Raw genomic sequence first — 22112 nt, 5'->3', positions numbered from 1 at the left:
AGTTTTTGATCTACAATGTTGTTTAATTTCATTTTTAACTTTTATATATTTTATTTAAACTATACATGTTATTCTAAAAACAATGTGGTTTTATTACATACAAAATTATTTTGTTTGCTAACATTTAATTATGTATATATAAATAAATACAAAAAAAAAATAAAAACTCTTAATTCTAATAAATAATGCACAATTAAATTTTATCTTCAAATTTATTTATTTATTTGTAATTTTTAGAAAAAAATATCATTTATAATTGGTAAACTATAGGATTTTTTAGAATATTCATTTTCAAATTCTAAAAACTAATTTTAGAAGTTGAATACTATTTCAAATAAATTTAATGTTTCAAATATATGTTTCTTGTAAAGTGCCAAATTGGTTAGTCTTGGAGATATATATATATATATATATATATATATATATCAAATTAATTTATTTCTCAATTAAATTGAAGAATTTTCATACACAGATGTTAAACTTATCTTTTTAATTGTTATAGATAGTTTTAAAAGTTGTGCAATCGGGTTCAATTAGATATGTGTTTCTATAAAATATATATATATATATATATATATATATATATAGAATCAAATAAAACAATAAGAATTTTGATGCAATAAAAAGTTTATTCTACTTAGAAAATTTTTTATGATCTAAGATAATAAGCTTTGATCATTTTTTTTTATTTTTTTATTTTTTAAAATTCTGAATTAAAATCAAGTATTTGAATCTAATATTCAATATTTGATTTAATCAAGAATCCAAGTAAAAACCATCTACATTAGTTTAATTAATATTAATCTATATCTAATAAAATTTTGAACATTAGATATTCTAGGTTTCAATTTTAGTTAAAAAGATGTTCCAATAAAGATTTTTTTGGATCTATGATTTCTAGATTTATTAAATTATTATCTTTGAAGCATGCTTTTAAAAAAATCTTGGTCCTAATTCTTGCTTAGGTGTTTCTCCAATATAATTTTTAAATTATAAATAAAACTGTCTTAAGATGTTTTTAAAAACCTATGTAAATGGAGATAAAATAGTACAAGAAAATTAAATAAGATGTTGTTTACTATGATGTTTTTTCAAACTACAATTAAACTTTTTATAGACGTGTGGTTTGATTTGAAACACACAAATTTTAAAAGTAAATAAATTAAATAAATCTAAAATTTCAATTTAAAAATCATTTTTTTACATATACTAAATAATTCCTTATATACATTCTAACTTAATAAAGTTTTCTAACAAAATTTTAGGAATTTGTCTCTTTCTCAATATATAATAAAGTTGATCTAATTAATGCTATGTCAAAAAACTTAGCTAAAATTATTTAAAATAGTAACCATAACATGTATTAAGTTTTCTTCACTTCTAAATACAAAATATTGCTTTCAAAAAATATTAAATTTAAATAGAGAGTTCTATTAGAAGAAGTTTAGAAATAACAATAAAGCTCTGTATTCTACAAAAGAAAATAATTTAAAGAAAATGATAATATTTTTGCTTAAATATTAGAAATTTAAGTAAGTTAAAAGCAAAATTTTATATCATATATTATCTAATGGATAATTTAATTCTTATCTTCCATAAAAGAGTCTAAAAATTAAAAATGCTATGTTGTATATGATAGATATATCTTTTTAAATTCTAAGTAATCTTATACTATCTCACAAAAGAACTAAATCCAATTATTATCAAACATTATTTAAAGTTGATTTTTCCATCTTAGTCTCTATTTTTTTAATTTGTATTGTAAGTATATAGACTTTTTAAACTTCTATGTATATTTATTGTTTATAGAAGTATATTCAGCAAGAAGTAAATTATACAATTGTTTGACTTATTCTTCACAACAATATTTCGACACTATGATTTTTATCTTAGTATGGTACTTAGGTGCTTTAAATATAAGTATCTATGTATAGAAATATGACATCAATTTTTTAATAGTATACCTTGGCTTTTTATTTGTTTAAAAGGATTTGTTGATACTCAAAGTATTAGTTTAATTGGTGTCTAATATTTTCATAAATTTTTATTGGAAATTTTCTTTTTCCAATCTAAAGAGATTCCACTCTATCTGTTATGGTAATTTTTAATATTCTAATATATATTTTCCATTCTATTTTTGTTTCTTCTTTTGCGTCCCTCTCTCTATTTTGTTTTCCTCTCTTTAAGGTATGTTGTTTGCTTAAGATCCCAAACCTAAAGTGTTTAAATAATCATTTTTTTGATCATTTTTTAAAATTATCAATAAAGATTTTCTCTATAAAAAGTATTAACTATGGAACTAGTCACCTATAAATCAAAATTTTATTCTTCTTTACACTTCAATGCTAAGTAAATTTAATCTGTATAGAAAATTTAATCTATGTAGAAAAAACTTTCATAAACAAATAATGGCATTCTTTAACTATTTTAATTTTTTTAAAAATCACTTACTTAAAGTTTTTCATTCAAAGAGTAAGCCTTGTATTATGTAAACTGATCGCCTGGTCTGTAGTTTAAATACTTTAACCAATAAAATAGTTTTTCACTGGAAACTAGCTAAAGTATCTGTTTTGGCCATAATAATCTTGTCATCTACTTTTTTTTTTTTTTTTTTTTTTTTTTTTTTAAAGATTATTATGGATTAAGAGTTCTACATACATGTGCAAATACTTTTAATTAGATATGGAGCATTCAATTAAAAATTAAATCCAATTTTTTAACTATTACATATGAGTGAGGCTTGTGTAAAAACCTGTTAAAACTTTCTCATTGTTGAAATTTTGGAATTAAAAAGTTAAAATAACATATAAGAGACACATTTCTTGATATAATTTAATGTTTAATAACAAAAAAATAAATATATATTTTTTATTTTTCAAAAAAATATAATATAAAAATCATTTATCAAGCATAGGAAATATATACATAATTAAAATAAAATGATCAAGATTTGATGGAGTTACTACTTGAAATGAAGACATAAAATCTTGTAAAAGTTTATATAAAACATATTTTTTAAAATTTGAATATTTTTAATAACTATATCATGATTTTATACCAAAGATCCTTACTTGTGTTTTCATAAATTTTTTTTTAATATACAACTATAAAAAACATGATTGAATATTTAGATTTTATATGGCAAAGTATGATTTGACAATATTGTCACACTCTTTGCCATTGTTGAAATACATTAATAGCTCTTCATGACATTATGTAATCCATTAGAAGATTTTACGAATCAAAATTGATATAAATTAATGATATGTATATATACATATATATATACATATATATAATTTTATTATTATTAATGTCATTAAATTTTATATTTTATTGAAATCTAATATATCACATTAATGTACTTCAAGCTTATTTCAAATTCTCTAACCTATCAATATACGTATGAAGTTTATATTTCAAGTTCTAAACTTGTTGATTTCGTAAATTATATATTCTCAAATTGATGTGTGGTAATATTTACATTAATCTGGATTCACTTTTTGAATTTCAACTAGCACCTACTCTTAATTGGATGGAGTTAGTTAAACTAAATATATAAAAACAAAGGAATTACAATAAAATTTTCAATGAAAATTTTAAAATGCAATTTTAATCAGAAGTTAACATATGTATGTAATTTTGAAAATAGACATGACTGTAAATTTCATCAAGTGTAAAAATATATCAAACTGTGAAAGAAAGAAAAGAGAAAAAAAAGTGAAAACATAAGAATTTTTTCATAGTTTACATTACTCGTTTGAAATTTCATTATATGCACATTATACTTTGAATTTAAAAACAAGTAAAAAGAAAAGGGAAAAAAAAAAAAAAAAAAAAAAAAAAATCCAAAAGATTGTTTATTCAATCAATGCATATTCAAATCCATAGAAAATTATTTTTCATACATCCAAAAAGATAATTTATTATATTTCTTTGGATTGAATTGCACACTTTTAAAATAGGAAAAAAAAAAAAAAAAGGTACATCTTAAATATTTTTCATCATGGGTAGCACTTTCCTACCAACAATCTAAATAATAAAGAAGGAATGTTATCACACCTGACACCCACTACAACAATTAAAAATAAAAAGACACACAAATTATTCAATCCTTCCAAATTCTATTTTTGTTTTTCACAATAGTAGCTCTAGTATATGGTCTCATAAAATCTCTCCAAGCAGAAAATATATAAGGATAAGAACACATTTAACTCTATCTATTTATTTATTTTTAAAAAAATCATTAAAAATATATATAAAAAATCACAGAAATATAAAAAGTTCATTTTGATTCATCAACTTGTCACTCCAAAACATGTTTCAAAGAAAATGTTTCCATGCAAATGAATCAAAATTTATAGAAACAAAAACAGTCATACTTTACAATATAAATAAATACTATATATATATATATACATACATACATACATACATAGAGAGAGATATAAAGAGAGAGAGAGAGAGAGAGAGAGAGACACATGTAGACATACATACATGGAGATGACTGGAAACCCATAAGAAATGAAAGAGGCACACATTATTAGAGCATAAATTGAGAATGAAGAAGACACAAACACCATGAACCCAGGACAATGGAGTCCCGCTGAATGAACGAATGAATGAGTTTACATCCAATATCCATCCAAAGTCACATCCCTCATTCATCCAGCAGTCTGGGGACATGAAACCCAACAAGAGAGGACGACGACGAAGAAGAACAATAATAAGAATAGAAAGAAGGAAGAAGAAGAAGTTGATGGTGATGTGCAAGCGCATTCATTCCACCGAGAATCGAAAAGCAGTCCAACCCAAAGTTGTAGCAGAACTGGGGGAGGAGATGGGGTGAGATCGAGGAGGAGCCAGAACGAAAGCAAAAGCAAAGCTGAAGAAACAGAAAACGAGAGAGAGAAAGAGGGCATTGATCTGCAACCCATGTGGACATGGGGGAGACGGGACGCGACGGGGTCACATGATTGCCCCCGTTTCCATTCACTAATTGTTTCATTACTTAAATAAATGTCAGCGATGCTGCCAGTGAGGGACGGAACCAGGCAGCCAGCACGGGGGAGCAAGACAACCCCATCTCGGTGTTCGCTTGTTTTACACTCCGCTACACGACAATCTTCGCACACGTCGTTTCTGCGGGACCCGCGGAAGTCTGGCTGCATTTAGATCTCTCAACTTGTCGTTTTCTGGAACATACAGTTAAATCCCTGATCAAGGAATGTAACTCTATTTATTCTTTCGTTCTAATTTAAGCGTTCGGTTTAGTTACAGTTCAACTTCCGGAATGGAGAGTTTTGTCCTTTTTCGAGGGAGTCCATGGCTTTTGTGCAAACCCCTCTTTACATGTGTGTTGCGCTTTGGCCGCGACTGGGTCTTGCTATCAAGCAGTTAATGAACAGATGGCGTGTAATAATCCCCCTCATGTGGCTCCCGCTCTGCTCATGGATGACATCAGAAGCCCAAGCCGCTGAGAATCGTGCTAATCTTCTCTAAGATTCTGAGAAATGAACAGTTTTCACTTGTCGTTAAATGAAAGTATATTCTACATGTTAAAATAGTTAGGCAGTGTGCACGAATCGGTTACAAACACGTTGGTATTTGGAGGTTCGATGTAAGCGGCGGTTTGAAAATTCTCTGTGTTTTGCGCAGACCGTGCCGCTATTACGAAATCGCGTTATTTACGTGAGCCGTTTTGACCGAAGACTGTTTTCACAAAGCCAAGGACTGTGAAGTACAAACAGAGACGTGCACTGTTGTTATAATGACTGTTCTTGTTCACAGACAAGCACAGGACACCAGATCACCATAAGACTTCAAAATTCTGTCGCTAGCAGACAAATATGAGTTGAACAGTAGGGATTGTCAGGACATCAAAAAATTCCCCCACGGGCCTTGAAGCTGAGAAGTGCTTTGCCAGGAGATGGACTTTCGGATGATGGTGCGCAGTGTTCCCCAGCACATAGCGTTACACTGCTTTTTATAGACTCCCCCCTCGGAGTTCGCTACTAATACCGGTACGATCTTTACGAAAAGATCAATGAGCTCGGTGCCCGGGACCGATGTCAGAGTGGATGGGAAGCCGGAGTAAAAAGGAGTGAAATTGAACATGCTACGGTCGCGAAGGGATGAGTGACAATTATAGGCAGCCGTCTCTCCTCATCTATTGCGTGACCCCAACAGTTGAGCAGGAGGCGTTTTGCTGCACTCTCCTGTGAAGGAGTGCGCTTCCTGTGAGGAATGTCAGCCCCCATTCTCCGCCTCACTCCGCTTGGAACTTTTGCAAGCTCTTGCAAGGCTACCGCATGGTTGGAAGTTCATTCGCATCGGGAAGGGAATTGCAGTGCAAACTTTCCCTGCTTCTCTTTCGATTGCTCATGTGAGCATTGTGGAAAAAAAAGGGTTTAGAGAGTCGTGTTAGAAAGGAGAAAGTTGCGAAAGAAGATGTTTGGGGCTGCGAAACTGTGATCGTGCGGTGCTGGTGTGAGGGTGTGAGTGTTGACCTCATCCTCGTGGATAGAGGGACTGGGACGCCGTTCATTGAAGTTCGGCGACACTCTTCTTCCAGTCATGAGCTCAGCACGCTCACAAGATCGGTGAGTGTGTCGATTGCTCTCAACAATGTTTGTGGTCACTGGGCGATGTTCTTGTGCACACCTTCACGAAAAACGTTTGTCGACCTTCCAAGGCCCTCGAAAAACACAGTCACAAGGCTTTTGAAGTGCACGATCCGAATTATTGATGCTCTCTCTGTGCAGCTACATTTCAATTTCCTCTATAACTGCTTCGTAATCAGAAAACCAAGTTTCTTGGACGCTGGTGTTAGATTCATCAGCTGTCATGTAGAGGGTTCATTGTTTGTCGTTACAAAACTACATGTGCATGTTCAGAGGGGAAAAAGAAATAAAAAAGAAGGGGAAAAGGGGAGTTCTCCATGAAGGATCTCCATGAACGTCTCACGAAGTCTAACTGTTTATTCCGTGATTGTGGTACTACAGGTGGTGGAGCTTGGAGACGGTTGCTGTTGTGACTGGAGCTAACAAGGGCATTGGGTTCGAAATCGTGCGTAGGCTGGCACTGGAAGGTCTGACTGTCGTACTCACCGCGCGTAATGAGAGCCGTGGAATCACGGCGACTCAAGAGCTTCATGCCCAAGGTTTAGACAATGTCGTCTTCCATCAGCTTGACGTAAGCAACCAGGAATCTATGAACGATTTCGCAGACTGGATTCAGGAGACCTACTGCGGCCTAGACATCCTCGTCAACAACGCTGCGGTTTACCATGATGACAGCTCGTACGAAAACGCTGTCGAATCCATGAGTGTCAATTACAGGGGTACTATCGACGTCATCGAAGCGCTTCTGCCGATGCTCAAAAGCTCCCATGCAGGAGCAAGGATTGTCACACTCAGCTCCTGGGCAGGACTGTTGCGAGTGAGCCCCCCCCCCCCCCCCCTCCTCCTCATCGGTCCATTGAGTTTGTTTCAAATTGATGTTTTATTTTGTTTTATTTTTATTTTTTGTTTTTTGTTTTTTTTTGTTTTTTGTTTTCGTTTTTTCAAATCTCGCGAATGTCCACAACACACACGTCAAACGATTCCACTCACCATCGCCAATGCGGTGGGCGTGCAGTACCTCAACGATGACAATTTACGAAGCCAGCTCATGGACGCCACCGAATTCGACGAAGAGCTCTTAAACAGGACAGCCGAGGAGTACCTGCAAGCGTGTCGCAACGGGGAGGGGGCTCGCTACGCCAACAATTCTTACCGAATGTCAAAGGCGCTTATCAACGGCTACTTGCGCCTGCTGACACTCCGACTAGCCAACCGGCGACACGGCCACAAAATCCATCTCCACAACACGCACCCGGGGCTCGTACAGACTGACATGTACTGGAAGTTCAGGCGCCAGATCGACGACGACACTTACGAAGCCCATGTTGCGAGCGGGAGGTTCGGCAGCGAGCAACTGATCGGCGTGGAAGAAGCTGCCGAGACTCCAGTCTGGCTGTGCCTGACTTCTGATCCTCTCCCCTCCGGCCGCTTATGGTGCAAGCATCAGGAGCTCAGCTACATCTAAACTCCCTCCTCTCCTACTCCACTCTCTTGCTATCACTGGCATGCTTCACTCACTCTCTCTCGCTCTCACTGGCTCGCTCCCTATCTCTGTCTTGCCTTCTCAGTCCATGGATCGATCTACCTCACCCCACGATCCAAGTTCTGGGGCACGAGCGCGTGTAAATTATGCTCCGATGTAGAGTTTTATGAATGTGTCCTGGATCGTTCACTCTTACCCAACCTTGACAGCATTTGAACACCGGAGAAAGAATATAGAAAGGCTTTAGTTACTGAGAGCCACATGAGCGGTGAATCCACATGGTGATGGATCCTGCAGCAGGGCCACGGCGATGATGCAGTTACAACAATTACATGAACTCTGTTGCTGGTTTTATTCCTCTTGTCGGTATTTTTAGGCTTCAGTCTTGCCCCTTGCGCTGTTGCCCCTCAGCTTCTTAGCAAGAGCGCGGAAGTTGTCCCGCTTGCCAAAAGTCAATTAGGGTTGTCGACTTTTCTAGAGTAGTGAAATTACCACCATATTAGGGTTTGTTGTCTTGATCTTTTTTTAATATGAATATGTTGTTGATGATGATGTGTTTGTCTTTGTTGTGATTGCTGTGGGTTCCATTCATGTTGGTGACTTATTTGGTTGCTTTTTATTGAGATGCATTGGGCTCGGCAGTTTATCTTGTTGATTGTCTGATTAATTTCTATTAACATGTTATAATCACTCGATGTATGATAGAGATATAATTGTGGTTTTTACTCATTTGGTTCAGGGTGTTTATTTTTCAGTTGTGTAATCAACCTATTATTTATGGGGATTTACAACTTCAGTTCATACTTTTGTTCATCTAATGTCTATAAAAATAAAATAAAATGAGCAACTGTTTAATTAGTAATGAAAATATAAAGTTGACAGATAAACCCACATTTGGAGTGTGGTGTGAGTTTAAAAATGATGGTTGGAGTGGATATTATCACTGGAATATATTACTGTAGACTAATAAATGCTGTTTCTACAACCACTTCAGAATGATGAAGAGTAAAAAGTTTGTGCTAATTAGACTTATGTGGATGTCAAAAAATTGCTGAATAATCCTCTGTTTTACTGTGCGATGTAAATTATTTGTAATTATAATTTGAAACAAGATGCTAAGTTTATCAAGTCTAAAACTTTGAACCAAATCCCAGTGTAATATTTGCTAAATATTATTTACTTATTTTAGATTCGTGGTTATTAATAGCTCGCTGTTCTAATAAAATATCAACACTACGTTTTGCAGAGGTCATATAGTCTTTTCCATTAAGAGATTAGACAGACGTGCATGTAATTTATCTTATTTTATTTGTAGCATCTACATGTCATGCTCATACTGTTGTATCATGTTCACTTCTTAAGGACCTAGCAACTACAAGTAATCTAGCATTTCTTAAGATCAAAAAAAATTGTATATAGATTTTATTTGACATTTATTTGTGTGAATGAATATTATTTGGAAGGTGTTCCTGAACACTATAAAAGAGGGAAAAAAAATTACAAAATAAAAAGGAGTACAATGGATGTATCATATTTATAAAAATTATAACTAAAAAAAAATATGCATGTATGTGTGTATATAAAAAGAATGATTTTTTAAAAATTTCTGTAGATGTGTTGAATTGTTGCGTTGGGTTATCTCATAACGTCTGTATGGATTGCAATAATGTTCTGTAACTTCTGTTGTACAAAACTAATGTGCTAATTGCACAAGATGGTTACCATTTACAGAATGTTAAATAGAAATATTTCAGATTATGTTATTCCTTGAAAGTAGATATTTTTAGTTTTTTTATATCCAACATATGTAGATAAATATATACATATATATGTATATGTATATATATACATATATATATACATATATGAAATAAAAAGTTGCATTAATAATAGGAAAAAATTAACATTGTAAAAATAAATACTTGTAGAATTTATTACTTCTTTTTTGGAAGGGGTCATGGATTTTTACTAATTTAAGACAAGTGTTGTAGCAATGTTTTCAAACCTTTTTAGCATACTAATAATTATTATATATGTCAATAAAATTTCTATATTTTTCAAAATTTAATATGTAGTTTACATAAGAATGTATTAATTATCTTATTAACCTTTCTTGAGCTGTTTATAATCCCTTTTGTGAGTCTTAATTGATGAATACTGGGTTTCATAAATTTTTAATATATTTGAAGTCCTTTAAAAAAACTAAAAGAAATAATGTAAAAAATAATAAGTAATTTTGTTTCTAAACAAGTGAAATATATAAATTGATTATCCAATTATTCACACTAATGAGTTTAATTTTATTTCCGTAAAATCCTTCTTAAGTAAAATTTAATCAATAAAAAATATTTTAATAACCTCAAAATATATAATGACATTTACATAATTATAAAAATAAAATAAAGCATACACATCATATTTTGAGGTTTACAATTTTGGTTGGTCAATCAATTAAGTTTATAATGCTGGTCTTTAATTTTTGTGTTCATATTATATACAAATATGAATCTTTATAATTTTAGTTTTAAATATCTCATCACAAAACCTAGCTGATTTTTCTGCATTTGCATATATGGTGAAATGATTGTTTCCTTTCCATTCTATATCTCTATGAGAGGTAATAAAAAAAAATTGGATACTTTTCCAGAAAATTCTACATTAAGTGTTGTTGTAACTAAATTAGTTTACAGATTGAGAAATAAATAAACATGATTTAAAAAATAAACAATGAAAATTTTATTTACATTCCATATATCTATATATATACAAAGGAATGAACTTTTTAAATTCAAAGATGGCTTATTCAACTTTGGTGATATTTTTGTTCAGTTGAGGAACATGAATTCCACAAAACTCAAGTTCCTATTTACAAAAAAATGACCTCAAAGTGGAACAATTTGATATTAAGAAAATGAAATTAATCTCCAATAGTTGTGGGGAGTTATGGATGTATAATCACAGATTATAACAATTAACTATTTAATTAAACTTACAGGCATATGACGTTTGTTTAAGAACTGACTTATCTTGACTAGAAGCGGATAGGCTTTTTAGTGCATTCTTCTTAATGATGGATTTAGTCGAAAATTATCGGTTTCAGTGGACTTGACTTATTCTGAGTCATTACGAAATAACCAATATAAACTCAAAAAGAAAATTTGTTTTGGTGTTCAAATTAAGTCCCATTATTATTAATAAAAGGCAATTGAAATAGAAAATCATGTCATCAAATACAATAGAAATATTGCAACATCAATTGAAATTAGATACTATTTTAATTAATGCATCCAATGCATGCACAAATACACAAGTTAAAAAAACTGATACACCTTCCTATGTGTGCCAAAAAGAAACCTTGCTTGTAAATACTTTAGGTCCTTCACTGTTGGTCATGAATTCTCTAGGTACTTGACTTGAAGATGCAAGTTTAAAGCAAAAAAAACTCTATCTTGTTAACTTTTCTTTTAAAACATGTTAATGGTAAAGTTTGCACAATGATATTAATATTCTGTATTTTTATAATGATTTTGATCTTTTTCTTATTGCTTCACTCAATTTGTAAACCAAATAAAGTTTTTAGTACCTGAATAGAGTGGAAGATCATATTCGTGATAGGTTTTAAGGTTGATTACAATTTTTTGAGATATTTTGTTGTGCAGTTACCATTTTATTAATATGTTTTATTTATTGATCACAATAAATTAGATTTTAAGATTTGAATGTTGAATTTTGATACATAGACCAATACACATGCTTTTAACCGTCTTGTTTTGATATGAATAACTCCTTTTTAGTGGACCAGTAACAATATTATGAGACATGATATATATATAACCTAACAATAATAAAAAATTCTATGACAGTTTGCATAGTACAGAACATCACTACATGTTTCTTCAAATTACCCTGTCTAAAAATTTCAAATTGAATGAACGATTCTATGAAGGAACAATTATGTGTGTATATATGAATGATTACTTCTGTGAATAAATTGTACAAAGGAATATTACTATAATTGCAGAATTACAAAAACATACAATTTTTTTTGACATATTTCAGTAAGTTTTAAATGAAATAAGCATGAATTCCAGATGGGTTTGTACTTTTGTTGAAACTACAAGATACATTAGAAGTATGCATTAATTTTAACAATTGAAACTGATTGTCCAGTTTGTGTCACAATTTCAAAAATGGGTAATAGCAACAGATTAAATCCCTCATTACTCAACACAAAAGCAAAAAAGAAAAGAAAAAGGGAACATGAGTTGAGCACTTTTGGCTCTTTTATCTTTTCGTTTAATGTTGCTTGTTTCTTTTATAGTTACTTTGAAACCATAAATAAGACATTTCGATAATGAGTTGAGACCCAAAAAAAGCACAAATTATCACGTTTCATTCAACGTGCTAATAAATTAGCTTTTAGTACTTTATTCCTAAACTCAAGCCTATTTGTTTACACAATACAATGCAAAGGCACAAAAATTTCTCAAACAGATACAAAAATTCCAAGACTTCCAAAGAATTCACCAAATTGCCCGACAAAAAAAATAAAAAATAAAAAATAAATCATAGTTTCATGTTACATGTTGGATTCCATGTTACAAAATCACATCCAATCTGAAAACTCACCATCACCAATTGCAACACGCACCACCCTAACAAAGCAGGAAGTAGCAAATACACACACATCAAAGACACCTTCATTTCATCTACAATACTTCAATGCTCTTGGTGAGAATGAGCCAAATACAAATACAACACATGAGAACATAAAACCCAGCTTGAGTTTCACTGCTAACTTTGATATCACAAATGGAGCTAAAAGCTTTACACCACCACCAGCGCCTCCAAAGGTTGGGTTTCTAACTACAAGTACATGGGCAGTTTGAGCTCTACAAGTCCGGTGGCGTTTCCGAGGAATTTTGAAGGTGCCCCATTTCTGTTGCATAATAACATAATGATAATAATAAAAAATGAACAGCTACACGGTTCTCATGAGCAAAGTAGAGAAGTGCTGCTGTGCGAACCTCCATTGACAAAGCTTACACCTCTCCTTAAGCACAGCAGCCGCAAAAAAACACACACAACTGTCTTGGGGAAAAGGACTCAACTTGCGCCATGAAAACGGCGATGCTTTAGATTTTCGGTGGAAAGCATCGTGTGGGATGTGGATGGAGTGGAAAAGTTGTCCCGCTGTACAAGGAAGTGTGGAGACCTCCACACGGGTTGGATCAGTAGAAGAAAGAGAGAGAGAGAGAGAGAGAGAGGTGGATATCTGTCTTATGAGCCTGACGCACTCACAATTGCGTGCTGGTTCGATTTCGAGGTGAATGAGTTGTGAGACGAGTTTGTGCCGCTGGATCCCTGGCTGCCGCTGTGGAAAGTGTCAGGTTGGGATCTGTCGGAGGATTGTCGCGATCCGGTGGAGAGTGGGTTGGTGTAATAGGAGTTTGTGGAGCCTTCCGAGGTGGGCCTGGAGTTGAAAACCATGTCTCTTTGTCTGATGGCGGTGACTAGAAACTGGCCGATGACGCCCATCGCTCGCTCGCTTATCACCTGCTCCAGCGCCCTCTTGCACTCTTTCATGAACTCTATCCTGATCATGTGCATGTCCACGTCCGCTCGAGTAGTGATTATCTGCACCAGGGTGTCTTCATCCACGGGCCCGTTCCCTTTTGATAACGCGGTTATGATGTCCTGAAACAGAAAACATAGTAACGTGTGTTATTCAGCGCCTGGTGGTCACCAAAGACGATGTGCGATGTACAGAAGAGACACCGAACAGCAGCTGAGTTTATACCTCGGCGTAGAATTCGGAAGGTCGACGGAGACACTGCACGACTGCTCGCAACGCCTGTAAAAACTCTCCTGCATCTTTCTTGCTCAAAGCCTGCGTGTCGCCAGTGTAGGGTTTAATATGTATGAGTTGAGAAGTGTTGTTGTTGTTTTTTTTTCTTTCCCCTCCCCCCCCCTAGAATCAGAGGTTTAAGAGGCCTTCATTGCAACAGAGATGGGAAGAAAGAAAAGAGAGCCAACCTTTTCGAAGTCATGACCGTAATGCTGTTCGTAGAAGTTCATGGTGGCCGTCAGCTGGTATGGGCTCCGGGTGCTGAAGATTCGAATAAGAGTCTCCTCATTACCCAGCTTTCCAGAGCACACTTTATTGAGTTGATGTGCATCAGTTAAAGCAATGTGGCGATCCACGGTTGTGTTTTCGGGTCGACTGCCGCGCGCAAGCGCCAATAAGAGCTGTTCCGAAAGCGCGGGAAAAAAACAAAGGAGACAAGGTGTTCAGATTTCAGTTCCTTTGCCTTCCAACTTGGCGCAACAAAAGGGCACAGATGATCGAAATCCTTCGGACTAAAGAGGATTTTACCTTTGTAATAGCAAGCTGTCTCTTCGGTGGGTCCTCCACCTTAGGTTCGGCGCTTCTCCAAAATGCCCATTTTCTCTGAACCCGTCAGCACAGAAATATGTTTCAGTTTGTCACGCAAAAACTCTCTCGAATATTGACCTCACACCACATAATGTTGAACGCTGAAAAGAAGAGAAAAGCCTGGACAGTACCTTATTCTGGGGCTCTGGGAAGACAAACCCTGAGCCGTCAAGGTGATTTTCGAGTGTCTGACAGAACACACTGTAGTAGGCTTGCTTTATCAGGTATAGTTGTGCGGAGGATCGTGTGCACAGCATTCCAATCACTGCACGATCCTTCTTAGGACCCCCTTGACTCAAAGCTTCGTATAAAAGCACAGCGTCTCGCTCCGACGGATCCATCATCCACAGCATCAGACATCTCTCAGCTTTGCAACTCATGGACGCCTTGAGGCGTTTAGGCAAGCTTTCAGCAAACAAGAGCTTGTAACCCTCGGCAATGCTCTCTCGATGCGCTTGGCTCCTCTTGCCTAGGATCTCGACCACTTTCCTCTCATTCGGAAATAGACCTGTCACGGAGTATTAAAGGGCAACATCATCAACAACATAGCCTCAAGGTACAAAGCATCTCCAATTTACTGCAACGAAATGATCACAGAAATGTTCAAGATCAATCAGGTTAAGGATGTACCTGAGAGAGCATACCGGAGATCTCTAATATCATCTTCTAAGCCTGGATACTGTTGAAATTGTTTTACTCCCCCCATTTTGTTGTTCTTTTTCCTCTATTCGTGTTAGGCTTACTTCCTCTAACTATTTCAGTCGTGAAGATAAATAATGAGAGTACATTTCCATTATTGCTTCACCATACAGCAACCGTTTGGCAAGCTCCCAACGACCACATTTCCCGGCTTCGGGAAAACCCTTGAGAACCGATTAAGATTCTTCAGCATTCTCTTGAATACCAGTGCACAACTAAAAACGCTTCGAGACTAACAGGCACAATCTGCGCAACTCCCAGCTACTTCTGCACTGCTGGTGGTACCGGATAGATCTGCGACGAGCTACCAGAAGTCTGCCATCATTCAAGCGTCGGAAGGGCGAAGACATCTGAGGCAGGTCTCAACAAGATTCGAGGAGGGTCAATTCCTCGGCTATCACTCATCTGACACTACAGATTGTAGCACACACAACATATGAACACCACCCAGCACATTCTCTTTGGCACATCTGTCAGTCTGCACTGGCTAGTCCACATTCTCTCCTCCACAGAAACTGGCTAGGCACTGAGGATTGCAAGACATCGGCACAGACTCAGCCGACTATAGTTCAGCCTGCCAGAGAAACTCTTCCAGATCAGCTCTAAAGTCAGGCTGTCATCAATACTGCGAGAAACAGAGGGAGTGCTATCGCTTTTCAGGCAAACTCAGCGACTGCCTTTCAATCGCACCAAACTCCTGCGGGTGACCTGCATTGCGACTTTTCACCATATGAAAAAGCCCGCAAAAGCCACTGCTAAACATTAACGCCCATAGAGGTACACCCGCCCAACCTGCTCCAATTCCTGCGAGAAAATCTGGCGGATCCCCACGAGGGATTCCATACCGGGCACGCCAACTGCCACCTTTCTCTCTTGCGGTTTAGGTCCACGGGCTCCATCTTTAGAGCCTTCATCACCATCAGCAACCAATTCTAGCTTCGGCACCGCATCTCTCCCTCTTTCCGCCCAGCTTCAGGCTTTGAACGTAGGCAATGCATGACAAACGCGGTGACGGGTATCTCATTAAACACCCCACTAACGCATCTTAATCATGAAATCACTTACTAAATCCCACGCCAGACCTGATTATTTCTGAGCTACTCAGACGACCAAGGAGACGTGGGGGCTTTAAAGCGGATTTAAATTTAATGCTGATGACGCATGAGCGGAAAAAGCTGAGACCAATGGATAGCACGGGATAGATGCGAGGACAATCTGGAAAGTGAAGCGGAGTGGCACGGCAGTGGGTTGTGGGGACGCTCGCACGTGAACGCGGGCAAGTCGGGAATGCGGCACTAGGCTCTGAGCACCTGCGCCTGTGGGCTTATGTATCCACTCCTCAGGACATCAGGGCTGCATTAATGGCGTGTGACTGGGACACATGGGGCCTGCTCGCTCCGGCCCCAAGTCCAATTGTTGGAGCTCCAGATAAGCGGGGCATCTATCTCTTCGGGTGATGCACATATTTGACGGCGACGACCGGGCCTCAGTGAGAAGTGAAATAGCGTCTGTGTTAAATGTGGATGAAGAAACCGCAGCAGAAGAAGAAAAAGAGCAGTCAGTTGCCGCTTGGTGTTGCGACTTCGCGAGTTGCATTTCGTCGCTATGGTCCAGGAGTTCAATCAGGCTCGTTTTTAAAGCTCGCTAAAGGTCTTTTCGCCATGTATATACGTGCCTGTGTCTCTATGTGTCTGTTCATATGTGTGTGTGTGTTCATCTATATACATATATATATATGTAAGTGTGTATTCATCTATATATAGATATATATATGCCTGTGTGACTATGTCTATATATATTATTGTGTATCACTGTGTGTAGTGTGTGTCCCTACGTGTGTGTATGTGTGTGTTTCGAGGTGCCTTCGGCTGGAGCGAGACAGTCATGGTGGCTGATGGGTCTTGTGTCGTGAAAATTGGCGCTTCACAAACACTAAACCTGGTGCTTCCTGTGTCAGTTGTTGCTTTGTTGTGATCATTATTGGGAGAATTATACTATATAGTACACTAGTCTCTTGTATAGAATACTATCTACTTTGTATTGACCTTACACATCAGCAAATTCAGCATGAAAGAATTAGTAAAAATATTTGAATCATATGATGCAATAATTAAGATGTATTTAAAAGACAAATTATACACCTTAAAAATGAGAAAATGTGATAGTGTTATTAAACACATACATACTTTTAGAGCACATATGGAACAATTATTGGTAGCAAGATCAACAGTTCTAGATGATGAAGCAATTCTCACTTTAATGAGAAGTTTGCCTTTAAGTTATAGATCCTTCATTAGCTCCTTAAGAAGGCAACTTGGGATCACATTAGCATCCTTGATAACAAATTTGATTGAGGAAGAAACACTCATGAAAAACATGAGTTTAATATTTGATAATAATTCAGCCTTATATGTAGGTAAGAAATTTTAGAATAACAACAAGAAATTTTATTTAAATAAGAATTTCAAAAGGGGTTCACAAAGAGAGAGTATTACCTCCAAACCACATGAAAAGAATAATTTTGCTATTGACAAGTAATTTTTTTGCAAGAAATCAAGTCACTTGATTAAAGATTGTATAACAAGAATAGCAATTGAAAATTGTAATAACAAAAAAGAAAAAAATGTTGTTACCAAAACAAATAAATTATATGTGGCAGCACTTATACTTAAAGAAAATTCAAATTCAATGTAGTATGTGGACTCGAGAGCAACTCAACATATGTGTCATAAGTAAGAAGGATTTGTTAAATACATCAAAAGTGAAGACAAACAAGTTGTCTACTTAAGAGATGATGTTACATCATACATAATAAAAGGACATAGTGATGTAAATATCAAACTTACAAATGATAATGAAAAGATCATACATGATGTATTATATATACCAAGACTTACAAAGAATTTTTCTCTACCAAACAATTAGATAAGGCAAGAGGAGAAATTTGTATAAGCATTGGTACTACTACACTTATAAATAAATTTGGTCAAATCATTGTAATATGCAAATTAAATCCTTATTTATTTGAATTAGATACAAAATACTTTTAAACAACCTTCAAATTGCTATTCTAGCAACAACACAATTAAATAAAATTGATTCATCGCACCTAAGGCTAGGATACATGAATCCTCAAAGATTCAAATAAATACAAACTATGGCAAAGAGGATTGATCCCTTTGATGAAAGAAAATTTACCTTATGCCAACCTTGCATAGAAGATAAATAACATAAGGAAAAATTTCCTATACAAGGTGCACAAAGAGCTACCCAATTGTTAGAACTTGTACATTCTAATATTTGTAGTCCTATGCAAGTAGGCACATATTTAGGATATACTTACTTCATTACATTTATTGATGATCTAACAAGATAATGCCAAGTATATTTGATGAAATACAAATCTGAAGCATTTAAAAAATTCACCTTATATATAAAATTTGTAAAAAAAAAAAAAAAAAAAAAAAAAAAAACAAGATTTAAAATCAAAACCTCAAGATTTGATTGTAGAGGTGAATATACATCCAATGACTTTAAAGATTTTTGTAACAAAGAAGGCATTAAACAAGAATATACTACAGCTTATACACCACAATAAAATGGTGTTTTTGAAAGAAAAAATAGAATATTAATAGGAGCAATACTTGCAATGCTATCCTATTCAAACTTACCTAATTGTTTTTGGGGTGAAGCACTCCAAATAGCAAATTACCTCCAAAATAGGAGCCCTATAAAATCTATACAAGTTACTAAAACATCATTTAAATTATGGTACAAATGACAACCAAATTTATTTTATCTTAAAATATTTGATTGCAAAGCTCATGTATTCATTCCTAAAGAAACAAGAAAGGAGTTAGACTCTCATTTATAAGACACTATCTTTCTAGGCTATAGTGAAGAATCTAAAGCCTATAGACTTATAAATATATAAAATCAGCAAATTCTCATTTCAAGAGATGTTCTCTTCAATGAGAATCTACATGATCCCAAACAACCACATACTTACAAAAGAACAATGAAGAACTCTTATTAGATTTAGAATTATTCAAACACTCTTCAATAACTAGTTTGAATAGTAACTCTAAATCCTTCAATAAAGACCAATAAAAAAAACATACCTCTTATTCAAGGCATGTCTTCTCCACCAATGCCACCACTATAAGAAATACATGTATTTGATCAACAACCAATACATAATACTTCTTCAAATGTGAGAGAACAACCTCCTTCTTAAATTCATGTCATAAGAGACTTCTCTCAACTATCATTACTAAATAATCAAGAGATCTTACCTCTTGAAGATGATGAAGTCCATTCTACATTATAAACCCCAAATCTTCCTTCTTATTCTCGACCAATAAGAATTATTCAACCAACGACAAGATTGTTAGAGTCTATATAAGGCAGAAAAGAGTATAAATGACAATATAATCGGCATCACTAAGCCCACCTTGTTTCTACTCATATAAAAGCTCCAAACTCCATTCAAGAAGCAATGGAGAGGTTTGATACTCAAGATTGACAAAAAGTAATCAATGCTGTAATTACATCCTTAAACAAGAATAATACATGGTACATGACTAATTTACTTCTTAAGCAAAAACCAATCAATTCAAAGTGGATTTTTAAAATAAAATCTAAAGCTAATGGAAGTATTGAAAAATATAAAATAAGGCTAGTTGCAAGAGGTGTCACGGCCATAATCATGTAAGCTAATAATTACATATAGAAATAGGTAAAAGTAAGTAAAAGTAGGTAAAAGTAAGTTAATTCTATAATATTTAATATAGAAGCTTCCTAGAAATTTCCTAGACGCTGCTTTGACTTCATAGGTGTCTTTAATTGACTTTTTGGATTAGAAACGTGGTCAACAAGTTGGTCATGTGCCACACATGTTGTTAGCTTGAAGATCAAGCTAACTATGTGGCCCACACGTAGAAAAACTTGCCTTGTAAGTCAAGGCATGTGTCCTACAAAGTCAACACATATTGGAGGTCCTATAGAACGTCACTACGTAGCCCCTAGTTAGAGAGTATATATAGAGACAAGAGTGAAGGCTTCTTCACTCTTGTCAACTCCTTTCTTGCTTCTAGTCTGTTTCAAGGGTCTCTAGTTTTCTTGTCTTTTGGCAATAGCCATTCCAATTTCTCTTTCAATATATATACTTGTTTATATATGTTTTTTTACCTCTCTTTGAGTGAATGCTCACTTGTTTGAATTGTTTTTTCATCGAGTTCTTGTCCTTGACGGATTGACAAGAGTGCACTTACAATATCAGAGCTTTGTTTTTCTTGAGTAAGAGTGGATTACCCCTTTCTCTTAATAAGACATAAGCATATTAGAAGTTTGCGGATTATCCACTTCTAAACTGATATTGTTCTTAGTATCTTCTTTGTTATCAAGTCTTTTCTTTTTCTTTGTCTTGAGCAATATCAAACAAATTTTTCTTCTTAGTACCATTATGGCAGAGCTTGTTGAAATGAAGAGTGCAATGGCACAAATGCAAGAGCAAATGAGGGAGTTAATGCTTGCGATGCATCAACTCAATTCACCAACACAGGAAAGAACAAGAATAGCAGAAAGTAGAGATATAGAGATGATCAGAGCTACTTCAACATTTACACCAAATCACATTCCTTCTCGAATTGTACAACACCCTGTAAGCACTAGAGAACCAAGAATTGTTTTACTTGAGAAATTTGATGGTACAAGATCAAAGTTTCGAGGGTTCATCAATCAAGTACAATTGGCAATTGAACTTCATCCACAAAGCTATCCAACTCCAGGATCACAAGTCAGGTTTATTGGCACTCTACTTTCTGGTTCAGCATTATCATGGTTTTCGTCTTTTTTTGAACAACGAAATCCAATATTGGACAATTTGGAAGCTTTTTTGGCAGAGTTTCGATCTATGTATGGTGAACACGATGCAACTCGTGTCGCAACAAATAAGATCCGAATTCTGCGATAAGAAAACCGCTCAGTAATAATGTATGCTTCACAATTTCAACAACTTGCAATTGACATCAAGTGGGATGATGCTACACTCATCAATCAATTTTTTTATGGATTGCAATACGAAGTAAAGAAATTGATGCTCAACTTACTTGATCCTCAAACTTTGAGTCAAGCAATCGATTTTGCGATAAAATGTGACAATCGACTTTTTGAATTTCAATTCGAGAGTTGTACATGGGAACCTCAATGTTATTACTCAATGGCAACATTAGCATCTTCGCCAAACGTACATTCGGAAGTAGAAGACATGCAAATTGACGCTGTACGTTTTAAACCCCTAACTGAACAAGAAAAGATTCATCGTCATCAAGAAGGATTATGTTTATACTGCGGAGAACCTAAGCACACTGCTCAACATTGTCCAAAGAAACAACGTAACTATAAAATGAGGGGTACGGCGGTCAAAGAAGACAACATGTCAGAAAACGAACTCGTCCAGCTACAATAGGGACTGTGCAGCTGGAACCTTGTACAATTCCTAATGAAGGTCATATCCTCTCCTCAGAACCCTCTTCTTGTTTTATAATAGAATTATATTTAGGACCTAAGAATTACAAAGCCTTTGCTTTATTAGATTCGGGAGCCTCAACATGTTTTTTAGATGAACAATTTGTTAAAAGTCATAAAATACCTTTTGTACAGAAAATTAAACCCATACATGTAGAAGTCATTGATGGCCGTCTTTTGTCTTCTGGAGATGTCACTCATGAAACTCGCCCTATAAAAGTAACAATAAACGGTCATGTTAGCTACATAGCTTTTAACATAATTAAATCCCAATCCAATCTAGTTATTTTAGGTTTATCATGGCTAGAAAAATATAACCCTTGAATAGATTGGAATTCTCGTA

General features: G+C 34.9%; 2 protein-coding genes across 2 annotated transcripts; one reads left to right on the top strand and one right to left on the bottom strand.

Annotated features, from left to right (window-relative positions):
• Window positions 1-6042: 6042 nt before the first annotated feature.
• On the top strand, window positions 6043-8658 carry LOC112289080 (short-chain dehydrogenase/reductase 2). Its single transcript, XM_090254225.1, has 3 exons — window positions 6043-6602; window positions 7005-7440; window positions 7639-8658. The coding sequence occupies exons 1-3, from the start codon at window positions 6577-6579 to the stop codon at window positions 8086-8088; spliced, it is 912 nt and encodes a 303-aa protein (XP_090110351.1). The 5' UTR covers window positions 6043-6576; the 3' UTR covers window positions 8089-8658.
• A 4212-nt stretch (window positions 8659-12870) lies between these two features.
• Window positions 12871-16060, bottom strand: LOC112288447 (annexin D1). The gene is made up of 6 exons (XM_024532614.3): window positions 15173-16060; window positions 14674-15050; window positions 14483-14557; window positions 14143-14355; window positions 13907-13996; window positions 12871-13803 (listed from the first exon to the last, which is right to left on the bottom strand). The coding sequence occupies exons 1-6, from the start codon at window positions 15246-15248 to the stop codon at window positions 13387-13389; spliced, it is 1248 nt and encodes a 415-aa protein (XP_024388382.1). The 5' UTR covers window positions 15249-16060; the 3' UTR covers window positions 12871-13386.
• Window positions 16061-22112: the final 6052 nt, after the last annotated feature.

The sequence above is a fragment of the Physcomitrium patens genome, chromosome 11 (genome assembly GCF_059467195.1).
Source record: "Physcomitrium patens ecotype Gransden chromosome 11, ASM5946719v1, whole genome shotgun sequence".
Classification (NCBI taxonomy): Eukaryota; Viridiplantae; Streptophyta; class Bryopsida; order Funariales; family Funariaceae; genus Physcomitrium; species Physcomitrium patens.
The sequence above is the reverse complement of the archived record's forward strand: the minus strand, read 5'-3'. Positions and strand labels throughout refer to the sequence as shown.

What these genes read in the sequence shown, in the direction of transcription:
- LOC112289080 (XM_090254225.1), top strand. Translation starts at nt 6,577, where the DNA reads ATGAGCTCAGCACGCTCACAAGATCG. An exon ending in TCAGCACGCTCACAAGATCG is followed by an intron (nt 6,603 to 7,004) that starts GTGAGTGTGTCG and finishes GTGGTACTACAG; the next exon opens with GTGGTGGAGCTTGGAGACGG. An exon ending in CCTGGGCAGGACTGTTGCGA is followed by an intron (nt 7,441 to 7,638) that starts GTGAGCCCCCCC and finishes GTGGGCGTGCAG; the next exon opens with TACCTCAACGATGACAATTT.
- LOC112288447 (XM_024532614.3), bottom strand. Translation starts at nt 15,248, where the DNA reads ATGGGGGGAGTAAAACAATTTCAACAGTATCCAGGCTTAGAAGATGAT. An exon ending in TCTCCGGTATGCTCTCTCAG is followed by an intron (nt 15,051 to 15,172) that starts GTACATCCTTAA and finishes ACTCCGTGACAG; the next exon opens with GTCTATTTCCGAATGAGAGG. An exon ending in CTTCCGAATTCTACGCCGAG is followed by an intron (nt 13,804 to 13,906) that starts GTATAAACTCAG and finishes TTTCTGTTTCAG; the next exon opens with GACATCATAACCGCGTTATC.